Source organism: Gymnoscopelus braueri (assembly GCF_963280865.1).
Source record: "Gymnoscopelus braueri genome assembly, chromosome: 22".
Lineage (NCBI taxonomy): Eukaryota > Metazoa > Chordata > Actinopteri > Myctophiformes > Myctophidae > Gymnoscopelus > Gymnoscopelus braueri.
The window spans coordinates 16,172,028-16,192,316 of record NC_137624.1 but is presented as its reverse complement, the minus strand read 5'-3'; the positions used below and the strand labels follow the sequence as shown (position 1 = coordinate 16,192,316).

General features: G+C 38.7%; 1 protein-coding gene across 4 annotated transcripts in view; it reads left to right on the top strand.

Moving 5' to 3' along the window:
* LOC308077913 (protein unc-13 homolog B-like) overlaps positions 1–18,338 on the top strand; it is a 95,172-nt gene extending 76,834 nt beyond the window's left edge. For 2 of the 4 annotated variants that reach the window (XM_080418909.1, XM_080418911.1), the window contains 15 exons: positions 7–133; positions 694–790; positions 1,614–1,757; positions 2,781–2,858; positions 2,992–3,069; positions 9,303–9,391; positions 10,516–10,662; positions 11,219–11,342; positions 12,448–12,501; positions 13,205–13,282; positions 13,643–13,790; positions 14,313–14,369; positions 14,664–14,756; positions 15,211–15,370; positions 16,201–18,338. In XM_080418909.1, coding sequence (XP_080275035.1) covers positions 7–133; positions 694–790; positions 1,614–1,757; positions 2,781–2,858; positions 2,992–3,069; positions 9,303–9,391; positions 10,516–10,662; positions 11,219–11,342; positions 12,448–12,501; positions 13,205–13,282; positions 13,643–13,790; positions 14,313–14,369; positions 14,664–14,756; positions 15,211–15,370; positions 16,201–16,486 — 1,760 coding nt within the window. In that variant the 3' untranslated portion in view covers positions 16,487–18,338. The remainder of the gene's footprint in view (positions 1–6; positions 134–693; positions 791–1,613; positions 1,758–2,780; positions 2,859–2,991; positions 3,070–9,302; positions 9,392–10,515; positions 10,663–11,218; positions 11,343–12,447; positions 12,502–13,204; positions 13,283–13,642; positions 13,791–14,312; positions 14,370–14,663; positions 14,757–15,210; positions 15,371–16,200) is intronic. The other 2 variants (XR_013932471.1, XM_080418910.1) reach the window with 2 other exon arrangements.
* Positions 18,339–20,289: the final 1,951 nt, after the last annotated feature.

Sequence of the window (20,289 nt, the reverse complement as noted above, 5' to 3'; positions counted from 1 at the left end):
TAACAGAACATGAGAAGCATAGGCTCTGCAAGAGTGCCGACTACATGAACCTGCACTTCAAGGTGAAGTGGCTCCACAATGAATATGTCAAGGACCTGCCAAACTTTAAGGATGTCATCCCCGACTATCCCTCGTGAGTCTCCATGACTTCTAAAATGTTTATATACGTATTGTACACATAGATATTGGACATCAGTAAAAAAGTACAACGGATTTTAGGATTTTGACTTAGGTATATGGTGCCGGTGCAAAGTCGGCAAGGTTACTGTGGGGTGGCCATAGCTAAACGGCTAGAAAGGCCATCTGGGAATCAGAAGACTCTCGGTTGGGCCCCCCAGGCCTGGCCAGTCTGTGTTGAAGTGTACTTGAGCAAGACACTTGACCCCTAACTGCTTCCCACCGAGCACTTGTCAGGGAGTAAGCCCTGACCAGAGACCTTATGATTACAAGACAGCCTCCCTACCCACTAAGCTATTGCTGCCCCAGAAATGACCACTCATGTATTATTACTTAGATGTAGTGAAGGGTAGTACAGTAGACATATAATATACTTGTACTATATAGGTAAACACTTATGTACAGTATAAAAATTACAAGCTGTGATTGGCCAATTAACACTTCATGCGGGACTGCCAGCCAAGAACATGGGCTTACCTTTTCCTACCTTACCGTATCCTAATTGCCCCGTTGCAGGTGGTTCTTACATTTTGTGCTGCAGTGGCTGGATGAGAATGAAGATGTTTCCATGGAGTTCATGCATGGCGCCTTGGAGAGGGACAAGAAAGATGGAGTAAGAGTTCATCAGATGCCCAGTCTACAAGTGTTGTCACAAGGCCAAATTATGTACAGCAGCACGTTCGTTTTTAGACATTTTTAGGACTATTAATCGATCAGTTAATCGAACTAATTGATTTAATCTATTACAAAAATAATAGACTTAAACAAAATAATTGGTTTTGAAAAAGCATTTGGTTAGTTAGTTCAACTTAGTTGTTTGTTTGTGAGGGTCCAGGGTGGGCATTAACATGCTACAAATCAGCTCCTTGCTTTTCAAAGTATTTGCTCATTATGGGAGTGGCTGAGTGAGAGCAACGGGACTCTTATCATTTAAGCATGTTGCCTTGCTTTTCTTCAGCACTAGAACAATGGTGGATTATTTGAAACGGGAGGGGACAACAAGGAAAGAGAGGTTACATTTGTCCGTGAAGACAACAGCCAGCTGGTGTCTTCTTCACCAGAGTTATTAGAATTGACTAAAACTAAAAGGGGAATTTTGTTAACTAACTAAAAACTAAAGGGAAAAAAGGAAACTACATAAAAACTAAAAGGAACAGTGCAAAACTAATTAAAACTGACTGAGACTAAATAGATGCGCATGTAAAATCATTTTCATTTTAGTTTGTCCACGCCACCATCATATCTGAGGTCATGCATTCTTTCATCCTACCTTTTTCAATTTCTATAAATCAAGGCTTTCCTCATAATACCTGAGAAACTAAGACTAAAACAAAATGAAAACTAAACTAAAACTAGTCAATTCCAAAAAGTGAGTGGTTCTCGCTCAGGGCAAATCCCAAGATTTTAATTGGCTGTTTGTGACCTCTGTCCTCCAGTTCCTGCAGACATCAGAGCATGCTCTCTTCTCTTGTTCTGTGGTGGATATCTTCACCCAACTCAACCAGAGCTTTGAGATCATCAAGAAACTGGAATGTCCTGACCCTGGTGTCATGGCTCACTACAGTCGCCGATTCTCCAAGGTAAGCCTTGCTTCATTAGTCCAGTGGAGTCGTTGAGAGGGTTCCAGGGAAGGGAATCCCCATCAAATTGAGTTGATATACCATCAAAATCAGTTTAACCCCTTGGCCCCTATTTTATATTTAGGCTAATCTACAAGCTCACAACGCGTCGCATTGTGACACGTTGTGAGCTTGTATATGGACTATGCAGGCTCATGCAGTGCGAAAGTGCTACTATTGTTCTATACTGGGTGTCATTAGCATTCATCTTGTCTTCGAGTTCTAACTAGTCCCTGTCTGAGTAGACGGCTAGCATGACAAAGATGCCCCTGATTCGACAGCTAGCTTGATAAAGATGCCCCTGATGAGACCTCTAGCATGACAAGGATGAAGGGAATGCAAATTCCTGGTAGACTAGACAACCAGCAGTACCACAAGTCACTGAGGACCAACTACTGCATTGAAGGATTGATGATTGACTGTTTGCTCTCTTCTGAACATAATTTTGGTCCGGGAACAGACATGGTTTGAGTTTGAAATTGAAATGTCCAAATGTAATTTAAAAGATTGATGTCTGCCTGTGGCACTTCCCTCTGAAAATAGCTCTGCTCTTTTAAACATCTCTAAACATGAGCTGTTTTTCTTATCGTATAGGGTCATCTGGAACTTGAACAGGCCAATACTAGAATATGTTCAAGCTAATACATTTGATCACTACTGTACATTACAGCCTTTAGTAAGTAAAACCTAAGGATGTGCTATATAATTCGTCCTATCGGTATTGGCCAATAATTGCTTAAAACTGTGTTATCAGTATCGGGTGTTATAATTATGCCCGATATTTCGATATACTCATAGTATTGCCCCGATAATATTCATGTCCCTAGAATGATGTAAAAGAAGTGCCATGAAGCAATGAGGGATATATGGGTTGAGATATTATTTTTGAAGAAATAATCTATAAATATAGATACTCTATTCTGCATAGTGTTCTAATGCATTAACGATGTTAACTTTTAATGCCTTCTCCACTCATCTTCTCAGACTATTGCCAAAGTTCTTCTGCAGTACAGTGCCATTCTGACCAAGAACTTCCCTTCTTACATTGACAAAGAGAAGATTGTAAGTTTGAATGTATCATTAGTAATGTCCTCTGTCCATGTACTTTGTTGGTGTTGGTGCAGTAGTTTAAATTCCTTGTATGTTCCTAAGCCACACTTGGCAATGAACTGGTTGTGTGTCTGTCTGGTTGCAGCCCTGTGTTCTGATGAATAACATGCAGCAGCTGAGAATTCAACTGGAGAAGATGTTTGAATCCATGGGTGCCAAACAGGTAGGTGGATCCATGTAGCAAATAGAAGATAATATTATATTAATGATAATCTAAACATGAACTTGATTTGTACAAAACCATTTATACATGGAATCAAAGAGAATAAAGAAAAAAAGAAGCTTGATAGCAGCTTGCATCTTCAATAATCTTAAACATATCTGCTGAAGAAAAGAAGAGAAACAATTTCTCGTGTGGGCTGGCAGCTGAAGGGCAACAAATACGGGGGGACACGAGCCCTGAATGAAACTAGGGCTATTTTCTTTGTTGGGCTGGGGTCATTTAAGTTTGTTAGTGTCTTTCACAGATGGATTAATACGTTTTTATATATTAGTCATGTATTAAGTAAACGCATTCCCAGCATGCAGTACTGCAGCTGCCAAAAAAGGACCAAGCAAAACAAAAAAGGAAGAAATTCTGTGGAGTCAATGCTTCGTGGGCATATTTTATATATCAAGAGTGAATGTGACATTTAAGAGACTAGGGCACAGTGTAATCCACTTTAAATAAATGAAACATTTGGTGAAAGGAGAGTAGAACTTATTCTTAATTTGTCCAGTATGAATTTGATCTGCTTTCTGAATAATGCAAATTGGTATTCATATCTGCTTTTATTAGATTGCCACAGAGGAAAAAATGGTATGTACAATAGATGGATGATAGATGGATAGATAGATACAGTACAAGATTGTGTCCATTAGACGTAGTCACCCTACCTCAAGGGCACCTCAAGTAACGTGTTTCACTTCACTATTCAAAGCGAGATGATGAACTGGTGGAGGAGGAACAGGGGGAGAAGTCTGATGAGGAAGGAGAGGAGGTGGGTTTCCAATGAGATCCCATCACGGGACTCAAAAGTGTTGATAGTAGAGCAGCAACAGTTAATCAACCTAATTGATTTAATCGATTATAAAAAAACAAGCAATTATTATTTGATTTGTTGACGTAAAAAAAAACATTTCTTTAAACACACTTCTGGTTTAATCGATTAATTGAAAAAGTAATCAATAGAATAACCTCTAAGAATATAATTATTTGTTGAAGTCATAGTTTATAGCATTTTAATAATTTATGGGATGACTTCTCACTCTCCATATGGCTTGGACAGCAGGTCAGACCAGAGGATCAGGAGGTTGGTATAGAAATCAATCGGATGTTTTTAAGATTACAGCTCCCTCATTCCAGAATTATTGAGGTATTCACTTTTTAAGTCATATTGGGCAATATAGCAAGAGAGGGAATGAGAGGAGGTGACATGCAGAGCCAGACTTAAACCCACAACATAATGGTTAGTTCTGTGGTTTTGGTACAGTACTGTGCATGTGCTAACTGGTTGGTGACTCCAATGCTCCCAGGAAAAAATATTTTCATAAAGGTGTAAACTGTGTAATTGCACAGTGTGGACATGAGTGAGCTGCAATTTAAAAGACACTTATTAGAGGTACTTTATTAATGCGTAAATCTAGTTGATCAAGCCCTGCCTAGGATAGACTTCCCTACTAGAATCGTTTCAAATCTTGAAATACCTGTGTGTTCATGTTAATATGGCACTGACTGACTTTGATTTATTAATTTTCAATTCTTGTTTTCCTGCGTGTGGAAAGGTGGAGTGGATTATTTTTTTATGTATTAGATCCTTCTAAACCTGGCTGGCAGTGGTTAGCACTGTTGCCTCACAACAACTTGGCCTTTTCTGTGTCGAGTTTGCATGTTCTCTTTTGTTTTTTTGGGGGGGCTTGTTGTATGACATTAAAGATTTTGTTTAAATCTAGAAATTAGTTTTCTGTACCTCCTCCAATTTTGTCTCTTACGTAGCCTCTCCTCCCCTTGTTTTCTGTTACTAGGTATTGTCCATCGGGTTTTATTGGAGGTGCTTTAGTAGTTGATGTTAGAACTAGAAGCGACTTGGCATTGACAGAGCTGCAAGCCAGTATTATCACCTGCTCAACAAGCTCAAACAAAATGCTCTTTTTATAAAAGTTGGTGCTCTTCACATCTGTCACTGTCTGTCCTTATGTTTTTGAAGTGGTTACATCACATATCAAACCTATTGAGCTTTTTTGTAGAGCCCAAACTGATATATACTGTAGCTTTGGCTACGTGTTGGCCATTATTTTACTTTTGTGATGACGTCGTTATAGGCAATTATGCAGCCGATATGTCCCCATTTTATTCAGTTTTATCCTGTCGTCATAGGCAAAGTTTCAGTGTTTTCAGTGTTCAAAAATGTCATATACAGTATACTTAATTTAAAAATGTTCTGTCTGTTTGTGTTTATTCCTCTTTTGTTTTATTTGTTCTTTTAAGTTAAATATTCTCAAAAAGAAACTTCAATCAAATCAGAATTTTTCAAATTGATTTAGCAAAACAGTGGTCAACATTGATAATCAGTGGGCTTAGGACTCAGGATTGGCATTGGAGAGTCATAAGTTCATCACTCTGTGCTGGAATTGAAGTTGAAAGGGGTGCAGGTGTGTGGGCTCCTGTGGAGCGTTGCAGAGAGAGATCAAATGGTTGATGTGGAAATTATCAGGAAGCCTTATGAAAAAACCTGAGTGAAAGAGAGATGGGGGGGAGTCAGAGAGAGATGGACACACAAAGCATGAGTGATAGCAGGAGAGAGTTGTATACTTCCGTGCACTGGTGTTTCATTTGTTTTTGTAAGCTCATGACGTAAGCGCCATGATACCAGACGTCAAAGATTAATGATTTGATTTCCTTTGTATAATTTCTGTCTCGGCTCTGGTATTGGAAACGACAGTCCTGCTGTGATTTGAAGTGACCAGAACATATATTTTGTTTTCAATAATACTGTTGGATTTCATTTTAGTGGTACGGGTCTACCTTTTAAAAGTTTGTTTTGTTTTGTTTTTTTGTGTGCTTCACTCAAAATAGTTTGAGGAGGCTGAGGAAGAAGAGGAGGAAGTAGTAGATGAAGGAGATAAAGTAGAGGTTAAGGTTTGTCTCAAACATGCGTTGTTTTCCCACCATCGTCACTGTTCTACCCTGTGATTGTTTGGTATCACTGACCCAATCTTCCCGTAGAGTAACTTCCCGTTGCAAAAACTAAAAGCCATTTTCCTTGTGTTTTCCACATCAGTCTCAAAGTGGGACTCGACCCCTTTAGGGTTGGTATCTTTGAACATTAACCATCCTCTGTTTTCTTTTTTTTCCTGGTCATTTGTGGTGAATTTCAAGCCTACGCTGACCTTGTTGTTGTTTTTACCCCACCTCATCCTTTAAACCAGCAGCTTGCATCTTTAATAATCTTAAAAATATCTGCTGAAGAAAACAAGAGAAACAATTTCTCGTGTGGGCTGGCAGCTGACGGGCAAGAGATAATGTGGGGACACAAGCCCTGAATGAAACTAGGGCTATTTTCTTTGTTTGGCTGGGGTCATTTAAGTTTGTTAGTCTCTTTCACAGATGGATTAATCTTGATGGTTGGAGTTTTTAATTCAAGTTTTCATATATTAGTCATGTATTCTGTTTTCAATAAGTATTTCATTATAGTGGTACGGGTCTACCTTTAAACGTTTGTTTTGTTTTTATTTTTCGTGTTTTTCTGATGTGCTTCACTCGAAATAGTGTGAGGAGGTTGAGGAAGAAGAGGAGGAAGTAGTAGATAAAGTGGAGGTTAAGGTTTGTGTCTCAAACATGCGTTGTTTTCCCACCATCGTCACTGTTCTAACCCTGTGATTGTGCGGTGTCACTGACCCAATCTTCCCGTAGCAAAAACTAAAAGCCATTTTCCTTGTGTTTTCCACATCGGTCTCAAGGTGGGACTCGACCCCATTAGGGTTGGTGTCTTTGAACATTAACTATCCTGTTTTCTTTTTTTTCCTGGTCATTTGTGGTGAATTTCAAGCCTACGCTGACCTTGTTGTTGTTTTTACCCCCACCTCATCCTTTAAGTTTAAACCATTAAGACCTGAAGCCGATTCTACAAATGCCTTCCAAATCCGTAGTTCTTACTGTCAAGATTTTTCAAAAATCTTAAAAAATAGTAGATGCACAAGCTCTCATTGCGGCACGAAGTGACGTGCATGTTGTGAGCTTGTATGTCTGCTATTTTTGAATGGTCAACGATTAGTCAACGATGAGTGTTCAACCAAATCGTGTAACAATTACACAGATGCTTCCCCGGTTTGAATGGGTTAAATTTAAAGCAGGTTGCTGTCACTCAGTGCAAAACATAATTATATTTAAATGTTCTGTTTACCATTATCCTTTTATTTATATCTTCTTTCTCTACCTGTCTCTTGTTCTCAATAGACAGACAAGGAGACGGTGGGTTGCTTCATATCAACGTCTCGAAATCTAGCACACATGTTGTGCTTTGCAAAATGCAACACATACTGTACATCTGTTAGGGCTGTACGATTATGGCTAAAATGATAATCGTGATTATTTTTGCTTGAGTGCTAGTTTCACAATTACATAATTAGGAAACCTAAAATCATTAAGAATTTTCCATTAACTGTGCAGCCCTAACATCTGCTATTCTTTAAAGCAACCTTTTGAATTGCCTCATGTTGCTGAGATGCAAAGATCCGAAATGCTGAAATGCACGCCTAGTCTTGATTCTTGCTTACCCTTTTCATTGTGAAATAGTTTTTAGAACATCATTAGTTTGACAGCTTATGATCAGTGTTTTTGTTTTTTTGTTCTGTCTTCGCATAAAACATTTCTTTTGCATAAAGATGGATGCATCAGTAGAAAAGGTATGACTTTCCAAAAGAGGTTTTATACAAGGGTGGTGAATGATGTAAGTAAAGGTAGTTGATTGCACCAATAGTGGGTTCATTCAGAAGGGTGGTAATGTAACTAAAACTAAAGGCACATTATGCCAACAGAAGAAATGTTTAACACACACGCACACACACACACGCACACACACACGCAGTCACAAAAAACCTGCAGACACAGGTGCGTACACACAAATGCACACAAACTTGTGATATTGTGTTTTTATTTTTTAACATGTAGCACTCCGAGATTCCCTGTGAATGAAAAGTGCAATACAAATAAAATGTATTATTATTAAACACATTGATTGAACTGTACACACAAACTAATACACAAACATGTTAGTACATAATAACCTGAAGCTCTCCTTTTGTGTGTCATAGCAGAACATTCTCTCTGTCCTTATTTATACCCTTACCTTGTACTCTGCACTGACACTCTATGAATCAGAAAGGCCAATGGAGCATTAACTTAATGAGCCAAATAATGGCTTGGACTAGCCCCAAGCAAGGCATTGTTTGGGTGAGGCTAGTAGTACCTGGTGTTAAACTTGTTGCTGGGCTGATGCCACAATCGGCTTTCCAAAAGAGTAGATTATATATATTATAATGAATCTTATGAAGCAAAAAAGTCACTATTGAGCTATCAGAAGTATTCTGTTCCATATCATTAATTAAATGCAGTAAGAGAAAATGTGATGAATGGCATGATTAAGGAAATGTAGAAGTGTGATCACAATGCTATAGGTTACTGGATCTGTGTATTGTGATGTTAACTTTGAACTAATATTGCCCAGCATTAGTTACATTAGGTGCCATTTTGAATCCTTCAGTTTTTTTACAATACCCCCCTAAACCACCTCCACCCTGTGCTTTGTTAGCCTTAGTGCTGTTATCATAAATGTTCTATACTGTATCATATTAAACTATTTTTAAATGTACTCCCCCTTGAAAGCCGGAGGTTGCTGGTGAAAAGGTGGGTTGGTTTAAGTGTGTTTGTGTGTGTTCAACTTTAAGTATTTTGTGTTGTGTCAGAACCCTGTGTGTGTTGGGGGGGGGGGGGGATTGTTTGTGTGTTTTGAATTGTAACTGTATGTATTAGCAGAACAACTACGACTAAAGAAGGGAGTGAAGAAGGGAGACTTTAGTGAGTCATTAATTAAAGTTTGTTCTATGTGGATGGACACTGAATTTTATTTACTTTGCTTTGCTACAAAGTCTGTTCCCTATGTCCCTTCTGTCGAAGAATTGCATGGTAATGGTTGTGTATCAAACGTCACCATCTAATTATAATATTTATGATGAATCATAATAGTAATCGTACAGCCAATATCAGAGGTCTTCATATAGGGCCAAATAAAAATTATGATTATAATTGTGAAAACTAGTTAGATTTGTAAGATTTTTTATCTCCTGCTGCTCTGACCTGTGATGATCAGGTTCCACACTGATCGAGCCTCTTGTTTGTTTGTGTGTTTCTGTCTGCAGCTGGACACTGAGGCCAGTGACGTGCTGAATTCGCTGCAAGTCAAGCTGAATAATGTACTGGATGAACTCAGTATTACATTTGGAAACAGGTGATCTCTCTCTCCCTCTCTGAGTGTGACATTATGCACAGTGCTGCACACATGCAACAAGTGTATCACACAGTCTCAGACATGCGAATACACACACACACACACACACACACACACACACTAGGGCATTCACAGAATAGTCGAATATTCGAATATTCGAATATCAAACCGACTATTCGACTATCAAACCACTATTCGACTATTCGAAAAAAAAAAAAAAAAAAAACATTTTTTTTTTTTTTTTTTAAGATTTTTTTGTTTTAGTGGCTTTTCTAGAGCAGACACGCAGCTGTGAGCTCTGGTGTGACGTCAACTCACATTCCTTGAGTCGAGTCATCAATGCCATTAAAAAAAAAAAAAAAAATTTTTAATTTTTTATAATCAAACCGAATAATCGACTATTCGAATACTTTTGGGTCGAATAATTCGAATATCATAAATCACTATTCGTTAATGCACTAACACACACACACACACACACACACACACACACACACACACACACACACACACACACACACACACACACACACACACACACACACACACACATTTTATACTTCGGCTATTCAAAAATAGCCCATCTACAAGTATCTGTGAGCTTGTAGATCTGCTATTTTTGAAACATTTTGAAAAGGTAGAAGTTAGAAAGATTTGTAGATTGGCTTTTCTTATGGGGGTCTCTGCCACAGTATCTTTTCAAACAGTGGTCTAAAAAAAATAAATAATAATTATTACTTACTTAACTCATTGAGTGCCAATTATTTTTCATAAGCCCAGAGTGCCAATGACGTCTGAGACGTCATGAAAAAAAAAAAAAAAAAAAAAAAAATCATTTTTTTTTTTTTTTTTTTTTTTTTGAAAAAAAAGGTTCAGAACCCAAGATATGATGATTTGAAGATTTGCTGCTCCATTCACTTCTTGTTTAACTTTTTACTGAAAAAGGCTGTATCTCGGCTCCTAAGCACTTTTTTTTTACAATGTATTTTTGGCCTTGGCACAGGGGTGATATAGCCAGAAATATTTTTGGCACTGAATGAGTTAAGTAATAATATTATTAATATCTTTTTAAATTTTAATGAGGACCATGGCACTAATCTTTATCTTCTCTCCATTTGCTGTAGCTTCCAGACCCGAATCAATGACTGTATGAGACAAATGGCCTCACTGCTTTACCAGATTAAAGGACCAGTCAATGACAAAAACAAAAACCAGCTGGAGGCTGATTCTGACAACATGCTCCGCCCACTGATGGATTTCCTGGATTCGAAGTGAGTAAATACATTTTGTGGGCACTTACAGTATTATACCTTTAGCGTTACATTTAGCCTTGTCTAGACATGATTTTAATGAGTAGCACAACTGTAAAACAACCCTAAAAGCAAGTTAACATGGACATTTTATCTGGAATTTGGACTCACATTTTTTAGCACATAGGATTGCACACAGTAGTATAACACACAGAAACTTGTCAAGTGTGTTATAATTATGTTAGACATGTGCATGAGCATAAGGTTTGTGCAGCTGATGGTCACTTGAAGCAGACCTTTCAAATTCAGCATTGCCGTTGCCCTTAGAACAACCCATTACCCAGTTGTCCAGTCATTCACCTGAAATGGATCCAGCTCAGGTAATTCAGTGTTCAACCAAATCGTGTAATTCACTGCACATGTAGGGTTAATGATATGATTTATTCAGCTCACCTTAGCAAAGGCACTTCAGTGTAAAGACAATGGTCAAACACAAAACAGATTGTAACAAAGTTACACAAAAAACAAAGAAAATAAGAGTCACACAATTTCAACCACACAACACGTGTCTCTGCAGGTTGACACTGTTTGCTGCCGTGTGTGAGAAGACGGTCCTGAAACGAGTCCTGAAGGAGCTGTGGAGAATCATCATGAACAGCCTGGAGAAGACAATTGTCCTGCCCCAGGGCAATGACACCTTTGTACGTTTATTTTATTTGAATCTAGGTGCACAGTAATAGATTAAAACAAAGAGGCTAATATAAATGATGTACAGAATCCGTTTATTGGACATATACTTATATGCAAAGTTTTTCAAACGGTTAAATCATTGTTCATAATAGCAAGCTCATAACGCATCACATCAAAGCGGGTTGTGAGCTTGTAGATCGGCTATATTTGTTTTATATGATGCCATTTTCATCATTACTTAGCATGGGATGCAAAACAAGTTGAATATTTACAGAATCAAGATGGCGGTAATACAGTAATCTGTACAGAATGCTCCATTTTATGTTACCCTGAAATTTACAGGATACTGCATTTGTTGCTGTCAAAAACAAGATACAGGGTCCCCACGGTCATGAAATTCCTGGAAATATTTTGAAATATTTTTTTTTTTAATCCAGTACTGGAAAAGGTTTGGAATTGATCAAAGGTCCTGGAATTTATCAAGGGTCCTGGAAAAATATTTGGCTATGCATTGTTTTTGGCTATTGATTTTTTTTAATACAAAACATTTTCATAAACATGTATAACATTACACAAAATATGTAACATAAGTAGTTTTTCGCCGAACGGGCTGTGTAACACCCCATCCGCACTGCCAGCGATGCGATGTGACGCGAAGCGAGCGGGCGACAACGAACCGTGCAACGACGTCGTCCACCCCTCCTATTTTCGCTCGCAGGGTCACTATGCCCTAATTTTGCACGAAATGTTGAATGAAATTGTACTATTTTATATTCTATGCTTTATTTTTGCTACACTGCCTATCTTTGGGCATTGTACATAGGAGTAAGAGACACATTATTGCGCTGAATGATTGTTTTATAGGCCTGGAAATTGGGCTAAATATTCTGGAAAAGTTTTGGAAAAGTTTTGGAAATTCATTGCTAAAAATGTGTGGGGACCCTGAAGATACTAAAACAGATGTTTTGTCAGTGTCATAAATCTACTTCATTATCTTGGGCTTTTGAACAATGAATATACTGTAATTTCCATTATAAACAAAGTTAGTAACCCTGTAACAATGCATCCATACATGAATAATGTCCATTAATCAGAGTTTGACTTTCTTTATTTCAGGGTGCTCAGATCCTCTCTGCTGCCAAAGAACTAGGCCAGCTCTCCAAACTTAAGGTACTGTATACTTAAAAGTAGGCTACCGTAGATGCGACCATGCTTTTTTATGCCTTATATACTATATTATACTGTTAATTTCAATTGTATTATAGTGACAAATCACAACAAGTTCTCTCAAGACACTTAACATGTAGAGCAGAAACATAACGTTTCTCCCCTGATAATTATTTGTCAATTGACTACATGTACTGTTATTCACCATGTATATAGATTTCATTTCAGATTCACTTAATTGTGCCCAAAGGTAAAAAAATGTTTTGGATGCAACATTGCAGAACAAACACAGTAGAACAAATACATTTGACGGACAGACACTATAATGCGGCATTACAATACAACCTACTAGAACTATCATCTGATTACATTATTGAATGGCTAGGGCTGTGATGGTGTGGAATCCTTCTTGTGGTGAAAAAGCAGCGTATCTCGGGTGTTTACCACACCTATAAAGAAATAAATTGCGGTGATGAGCTCAACCCTGTGGTATTTGTCACATAACTGCGATAATGTGGTTATGGTCTCAGCTCAAGTAGTGGGATGTGAGAGAGGGATCAATGAGTGTTTTTACCTGTTAAATCTGCACCTATAACATCTGTCTAAAGGGAGGTTAATACTGTACCCTACATGTTGGATGAATCAATCTATAATTTGAGTCAGTCTGTCTCTGCTAAATTGTTTTCTGATGTGGTTATGCTCATAGGATCACATGGCAGGGGATGCTAAGAGCTTGTCTCCCAAGCAGTGTGCAGTGATGGAGCTGGCGCTGGATACTATCAAGGTACGTTTGAAGTTTTACACTATGGTTCTGGTCAAAGAAAGAAAATAAAAATAAGTTTGTGGGTGGGAAACCGTTGTGGATTCCTGTCATTGTTGTTGCACTAGCAACCACTGCTGGTTGCTAGTCCAGCAACGTCAAATCTACCCTTTGTTTTTATGTACAGTATTACAGTATGTGTATTTCACAGTCATTACATGCTGTACAATTCAAATGTGTTAATTTATTTAATATTATATTTTTATATAATTCATGCTATGTACAGTAAATCCATTTATTATGTTATGAAAATTGCAATGCAAACAAAGTTTTATCTACTTCCTATCTCACGTTCTCTCTGTTTTGTATATATTTTCTTTACAGCAATACTTCCACGCTGGAGGGAATGGGCTGAAAAAGGCTTTCCTGGAGAAGAGTGCTGAGCTGTCATCTCTACGACATGCTCTGTCTCTCTACACTCAGACCACAGACACGCTCATTAAGACCTTTGTGACCTCACAACATGCTCAAGGTAATACAAAACAAATTAATTATTGCTGCCCTTGATCCATATCTGTCGAGAGAGACTCTAGAACACTCTTGATGTTTTTGTTTTTTCAAAATCTAATTTGAAAAAATGTTTCAGAGATTTTCCAAAAGTAGTGAAAATAGCTGATCTACAAGCTCACAAAGCATTGTTTTATTAAATGTTTTTATTATTTTTTATACAGGTGAGTCCCATGATCAGCTATATAGCTGTATAGCTATATAGCTATACAGCTACTGTATATATATATAGCTATATAGCTGTATAGCTGTATAGCTATATACAGTAGCTAGATCAGCTATTTTCACTATTTTTTAAAAATGGGTCTCAAGTATTTTTGGAAGTCTGGGTCCCAGGGTGATGACTGAATTTCTCTTTTGGGTCTCGAGCTGAAATGTTTGGGAACCCCTGCTCTAGAAATGTGTATTTAAAGTGTTCCTTATAACTCAAAGGTTTTGACACATTGCAAATGTCTTCTCTCATCTCTTGTGCTGCCTCATGTGCCAGTGCACAATGGGAAGGGTATTAGGTATACTCCCACCGAAAAAATACAGCCCAGCAGGGGTAGGTTACATGGAAACCATCTACCAACAATCCTATTCCTGTCTCAACTTTGCCTTCCCTTTGTACAATATCAGCCCCAAAACCCTGCCACTGGTAGATAGATAGGTCTACTCAACTGTATACTAACCCAATCCCTCCTGTCTACATACTCTCTCTCTCCTAGTTTGGTACCAAGCATGTATACTCTTTTCCTTTTTGTTCTAGATTATGCCTCATTGAATGCATTTCTTTATCTTACTGTAAGTGTGCTCTCTGGCAATATCTGTCTTCATGCTATATCTGTGTTTATACTAGGCTCAGGAGTGGATAAGCCAATTGGAGAGGTGTCTATTCAAATTGATTTGTACACCCATCCTGGGAACGGGGAGCGCAAAGTTACTGTCAAAGGTAAGTTGTGCATTTTTTTAAATAAACAAGAGTCAAAAAGCCCTGCTATAGCAGCTGTGCTAGCAGGGAAATGTTGTCGAAAGGGTGGTAGGAAAGATCATGGGGTCATTCATATTATAAGGGTTCATCCCTGAGTGCACTCGCAAGTTTCATGCCAATCCCCCTGTTAGATTTTGAAATATCTTGTGTGCATGTTGGCCTAATAGATGCAGTAGGATTGATCCTCCAGGAAGCATGAATACGTTCAGGACATGTCATGGCTTTCCAGTCAGTAGATTTGGAGATATAATGTTTTAGTAAAGTGATAGACCGACAGAAGGATGGATGGACCGGCATTGTTATCCTCACAGCTTCGCCCATTCAGGGACTAAATATGTGTGGTCTTTTATGTGGAAAATGTTTCTCTCTGTAAAGTTTCACTGTAACTTATGTCTACATGTGTGTGTCCTCGTAGTTGTGGAAGCCAATGACTTGAAATGGCAGACATCTGGAATGTTCCGTCCCTTTGTGGAGATCACCTTGATTGGACCGAACCTCAGCGACAAGAAACGCAAATTTCAGACCAAGTCCAAGAACAACAGCTGGGCACCCAAATACAACGAGACCTTCCACTTGTATGTCAAGCAACCAATATGTACCCTTTTCAAACTCAAAAATATACATGCTGAAAAAGCTTTTTAAAAAAAAGAAAAACTTATGTCATGAAAATTTGGTATATCAAAGGTAAGTGATATTTTTGTGTTAGAACAAAAAGTTTTTTGTTAAAAGGTTAAAGCACTATATTCTGATAGTAATCATTGCTATAGAGTGTTTGTTCAGTAACAGGGGTCTCCCCGTCTCTCCAGCTCTTTAATGAACAGAAAAAACACATACATTTTCAGATGGCTTGCATCATTTCAGCCAATCAGGAGAGAATACCCATTTAGTTTCAATTGTATCTGCTCATTTCTTTGTCATCACTTTTCACCCATTTCACTTGTTTATTCTGTTTGAGTTTTCTATCCCGATTGGATAAAATTGGTATCCCAACCTGAAAATGCATTTTCTGTTAAATAGAGAGCTGGAGAAACGGGGAGACCCCTGTTACTCAACAAACACTTTATAGCAATTATTACTATCACAATATAGAGCTATTTAACGCTTATTTTAACCAAAGAAAATCACTTACCCTACCTTAACAAGAGCATCTAATACAATGCTGAGAGAGCTTCATTGGAACACACACTTGTTTTTCCATTTCCTGAAAAGTAACGGTTTTGGACATTTGATGATAGACTGGACTACTTAAACAATTACACAGAGTGCATAATGAAGTAGATAACTGTAATCTGTTTGTTTGTGCAGTGTTTAGGTTAGGGTGGAGAGTTCTCAGTGCGACACCTCCACATAAAGGTTGAATGATTGAATACATGAACATAAACCTTCCTCCTTTTCCCTTTTACAGTGTGTTGGGAAAACAGGATGGATTTGAATGCTACGAGCTGCAGATGTGTGTGAAAGACTACTGTTTTGGCCGTGCCGACAGGGTGGTTGGCTTGGCTGTCATACAGCTTAGGGAGATCATGGAGAAGGGCAGCTATTGCTGCTGGTGTCCGCTGGGCCAACGCATCAATATGGACGACACAGGCTTCACCGCCATGAGAATCCTCTCCCAGCGCCACAATGACGAGGTCGCCAAAGAGTTTGTTAGGCTGAAGTCTGAGACACGGTCAGCCGAGGAGGGCAGATGAGGAGTGAAAGAATGTAAGGAAGTTGTTTTGGTGTCTCACTGGGTTAAGAACAGGCGGACTGGAGTGGAGAGATTATCAGCTCTGTCAACTGGGGACTTGTTTAATAACTTTGTGGCTTTTCTGCTGCAGACTTTATGGCTCCCAGCCTTGCTCACAGGCTCACTGGCACACCGGGTAATTGAACACTCATATTTCTGCTGTCCTCTCCTGCCTTTGCACGCTTTGGTTAGTTAGCGTATTAGCACACTATCATGTGGACTGGACACCAAACTCCTTCTATCTTTCCATTTACTAGCCGTAGTGACTGTTACTCAAGACATTTCTCTCCAGGACATGTGGCACAATGGGCATGCCCATTGCTTCATGGGAACCGAAGGTGTATGGTGGCAGACCCTGCCAGAGGGCCGTGAGCACCCTGCCCCCATCCTCCTCGCGTTCTTCTGCAAATAACAATCGGCCCCATGTGTTCAATGCCTTACTCTCTGCAAACTGTGAATGTGTGAAGTTGGACAGTCTTTTGGAAGCCGTTTTCTTTTCTCTAGCTCCAATGTGGGTGTTTTGTTTCGTTTATGCCCCCCCCCCCATCACCACCCCTGTATTTTTGGTTTGAGTCAATGTGAAAATCCAATGTATTTATCTTACGTTGCAATATGATGTATATGTATTTGTATTGGAATTTGTACAGCTGAGAATAGGGTGGTCCCGTTGTATAGTTTCACAGCATATCAATTTAGCTGAATTCAGTGCTGAAAGTAAGTTATTGTTCTCGTTGGTCTCTTGTTTCTAAGTTTTCATATGTATTGTTGATTTTTTTTATATATATGTGTTTTGGTTTTAAATGATGGACTCTTGGAAGATAAGCCCCTGGGGCTAAAAAAGATCCATACAAAATCAAATCAAATGTAGACCCACCATGACTTTGACTGAGGTGAGGTACTGAAAAATCAATCATTATGTTCATTTGTGCCTTGCCATGTAAGGTCTGTATTCATGACCCTGACAACTGCCATTCCCCTTCTTTAATCTCCTAAGGGATTCCCTAAAACCTTAAGCCAAGAAAGTTGAGATGGGATTCTGTTCCATTGCTAAATGAGTGAGGATATTTATCATAATGTAAACTATAAAAGGACCAAAATCATATAAGCAGCATTGCCCATTATGTATAGTTTATAGTTTGTATGTATATGTTTGGAACAAGTGAATCATTGCTTGTATAATCGCAATCACAACAATCCCAACTTTTGGTATCCAAACTGATGTGACCATTTTATTTTATTTAACTTTTTTTATATGTATGTATTTTGTCTATACTTGTCTACAGTGTTTACTGTTGGGAAAAAATAATTATATACGGTATATACACACACACACTGTATATCACACACACACACACACACACAGACACAGACACAGACACACAGACACACACAGACACTATTTGCACAGTTAATATTTCAATGAGCTGTTCTACAGTGTTATGCAGTGTTGGAGAAACTTGGTTTCAACTGCAGTTTACTGTAAATGGAAAGCTTTGTTCCAAAATGAGACATCCCCAGTTTGACAGCTAGTCTATAAAATGCATTACTGGTAGCTAAAAATAATTATATAATAATAATAGACAATGTCTTTTTTTAAAGATAATGAGTAATGGACTTCAGGTATTTTGTTTTTTGCTTTCCAAAATGGATATAGCTTTTTGGAGCCAAACTCTTCAATTTTAGTTAATGTACAGGAGTTAAAACCTGGGGTTTACATTCATTTTATTATATTTTACTTTATTCTGTTCAGTGGCCTTATTTTGGTGAAAATAGAAAATGTGTGTGCATATTTTTAACTGTTTTTATCTGTGTATTCCCTTAAAAATAAATCTGTTTTCTTGAAGTAACTCTTTATCTGTGCAAAAATGAAATCCAAAATTTTATTAACTGACAGCCTGCGGGTAGTAGCTTTGCCTGTTTCGGATAGAAGCAATGCGGGCCTGGGGCGGGGGTACATGAGATGGAGAGAGGTGCCTCATTTGAAACACTACTTGTCATCCTAATTGCCCTTGTTTATTGGTAAGGGCACAGTACACACTACAAGGTATTGTCCAAATCTAGCCTTGTTTTTCCAGCTTGTGTCCCATGAGACAAACCATCTGAAAGAGGGTCCGTCTATCAAGATGTCTGTCTTTCAGTCTGTCTGTCCGGGGCTAATTTCGCAAACCACTGGACCAATCATCGCCAAATCTCTTGTGCGTGATGCCAGTAGGGCAAGGAAGTAAATCCCAAAATATTGTGGGCTGAAACTTTGCCCAAAATAACCTGATGTTAAGTGGTCGTGATTTTATCTAGTTGACCATTGTTATCGCTGTGTCAAGGAGACTTTTAAGCTCTTAGCTGTGTACAAGAGATTGTAGGCAAATGTCCTTGCCTGTGCATGTTCCATCCAGCGCAGTGCAAATAAAAATATAAGCAGCTGGCCACAGTTTGAAATACATGTGGATTCATCTAACTGCAAAGCATATTTTGATGTCATAACTTAACACCTTATGTCCTTTGCCATGTTGGTGATGCGCTAGTCCCGTGGTTCTCCCCAGGGGGTCCCGACCCACATGTTGAGTGGTTCTCGGGTGGGAGTCAGGACCGCATCGACGAGATGAAGGAGGTGCCTCGCGACGCCACGTTTGGCTGTCCCAGTCGACACTGCCTTTGCCGATTCAGAAACTCTATGGACCTCCCCTTTATACCACATCTATCTCTATTGCAGCTTCCCCAGTCAGCAGCGACAGAAAATGCCCTCTCTGCCCAACTTCCCTCCCGCAAAAAAGGACAATTGTGTTCTTATATACCGAATCCACCAAATACACTCCTAGACTCCGCAGTGGTGGACAGGTAATTTCCCCCTGCATCACCTGAGCGAGCCATGCTAAATATCCCATGGCTACTGAAGGTATGTGTGCGCGCACGCACGCACGCACGCACGCACGTACGCACGCACGCACGCGCACACGCACACTTATCTGTATTTTGGGTGGCATTGCTGGATCCTAATCAAAACTTGTTGAGTTCTTCCTGCAGGATTTGGAAATTGTATCCTTAGATATCAATGTAATATGCTCTATGTAATTGGTAAACAATTCATAAACAGAGGAATTTCATATAAAAGCTATGCAATAAATCGCATAATAACATTTAAAACATTTCCAGAATGTTTTCTTATATTCTTTTACATTTAAATATCCAAAATTGTGTATACTTGTTCCTCTCTTATACCCTTGGGAAGCTTATCTTCCTAAGAGAAATGATATATATTTTCATTTATTTGTATCTATATACAAAATATACATTAAATATATGTACTGCACATGTATGCATGTATATGTGTGTGTGTCTATGAACTGCATGGAGGCAGGGGAGCGTTCAACTTTGTAGGTTTTGAGATTGTTGTAAACTTTGTCTTGCACATACACACTCATCTGTCAGTGGGTCATGATGAGGTCTCTGGGTCTACAGAGCACCCCTTTGTTCTCAGACCTACGTATTAAATTCCATCTATGAACAGCACTTGTATTTGATGTCAACGTCCCTCATCCACTATAATCTGAGAAACGCAAAAACACAGTTTTACATTTTAGAATATAATCTGGCTTTGGAAAAATTTACAAAAGGTTATCTTGAATTAAATCCAACTGAAATCATAATAAAGAGAAAGGTGCGCCTCACTTTATCTCTGAGCATGCGCACTCATGACAGGGTGTGTATCATACCTGAGATCCTCTGACCTTTCATATCATGGCCCTATTGCCAGCTCTCATTGGTTAG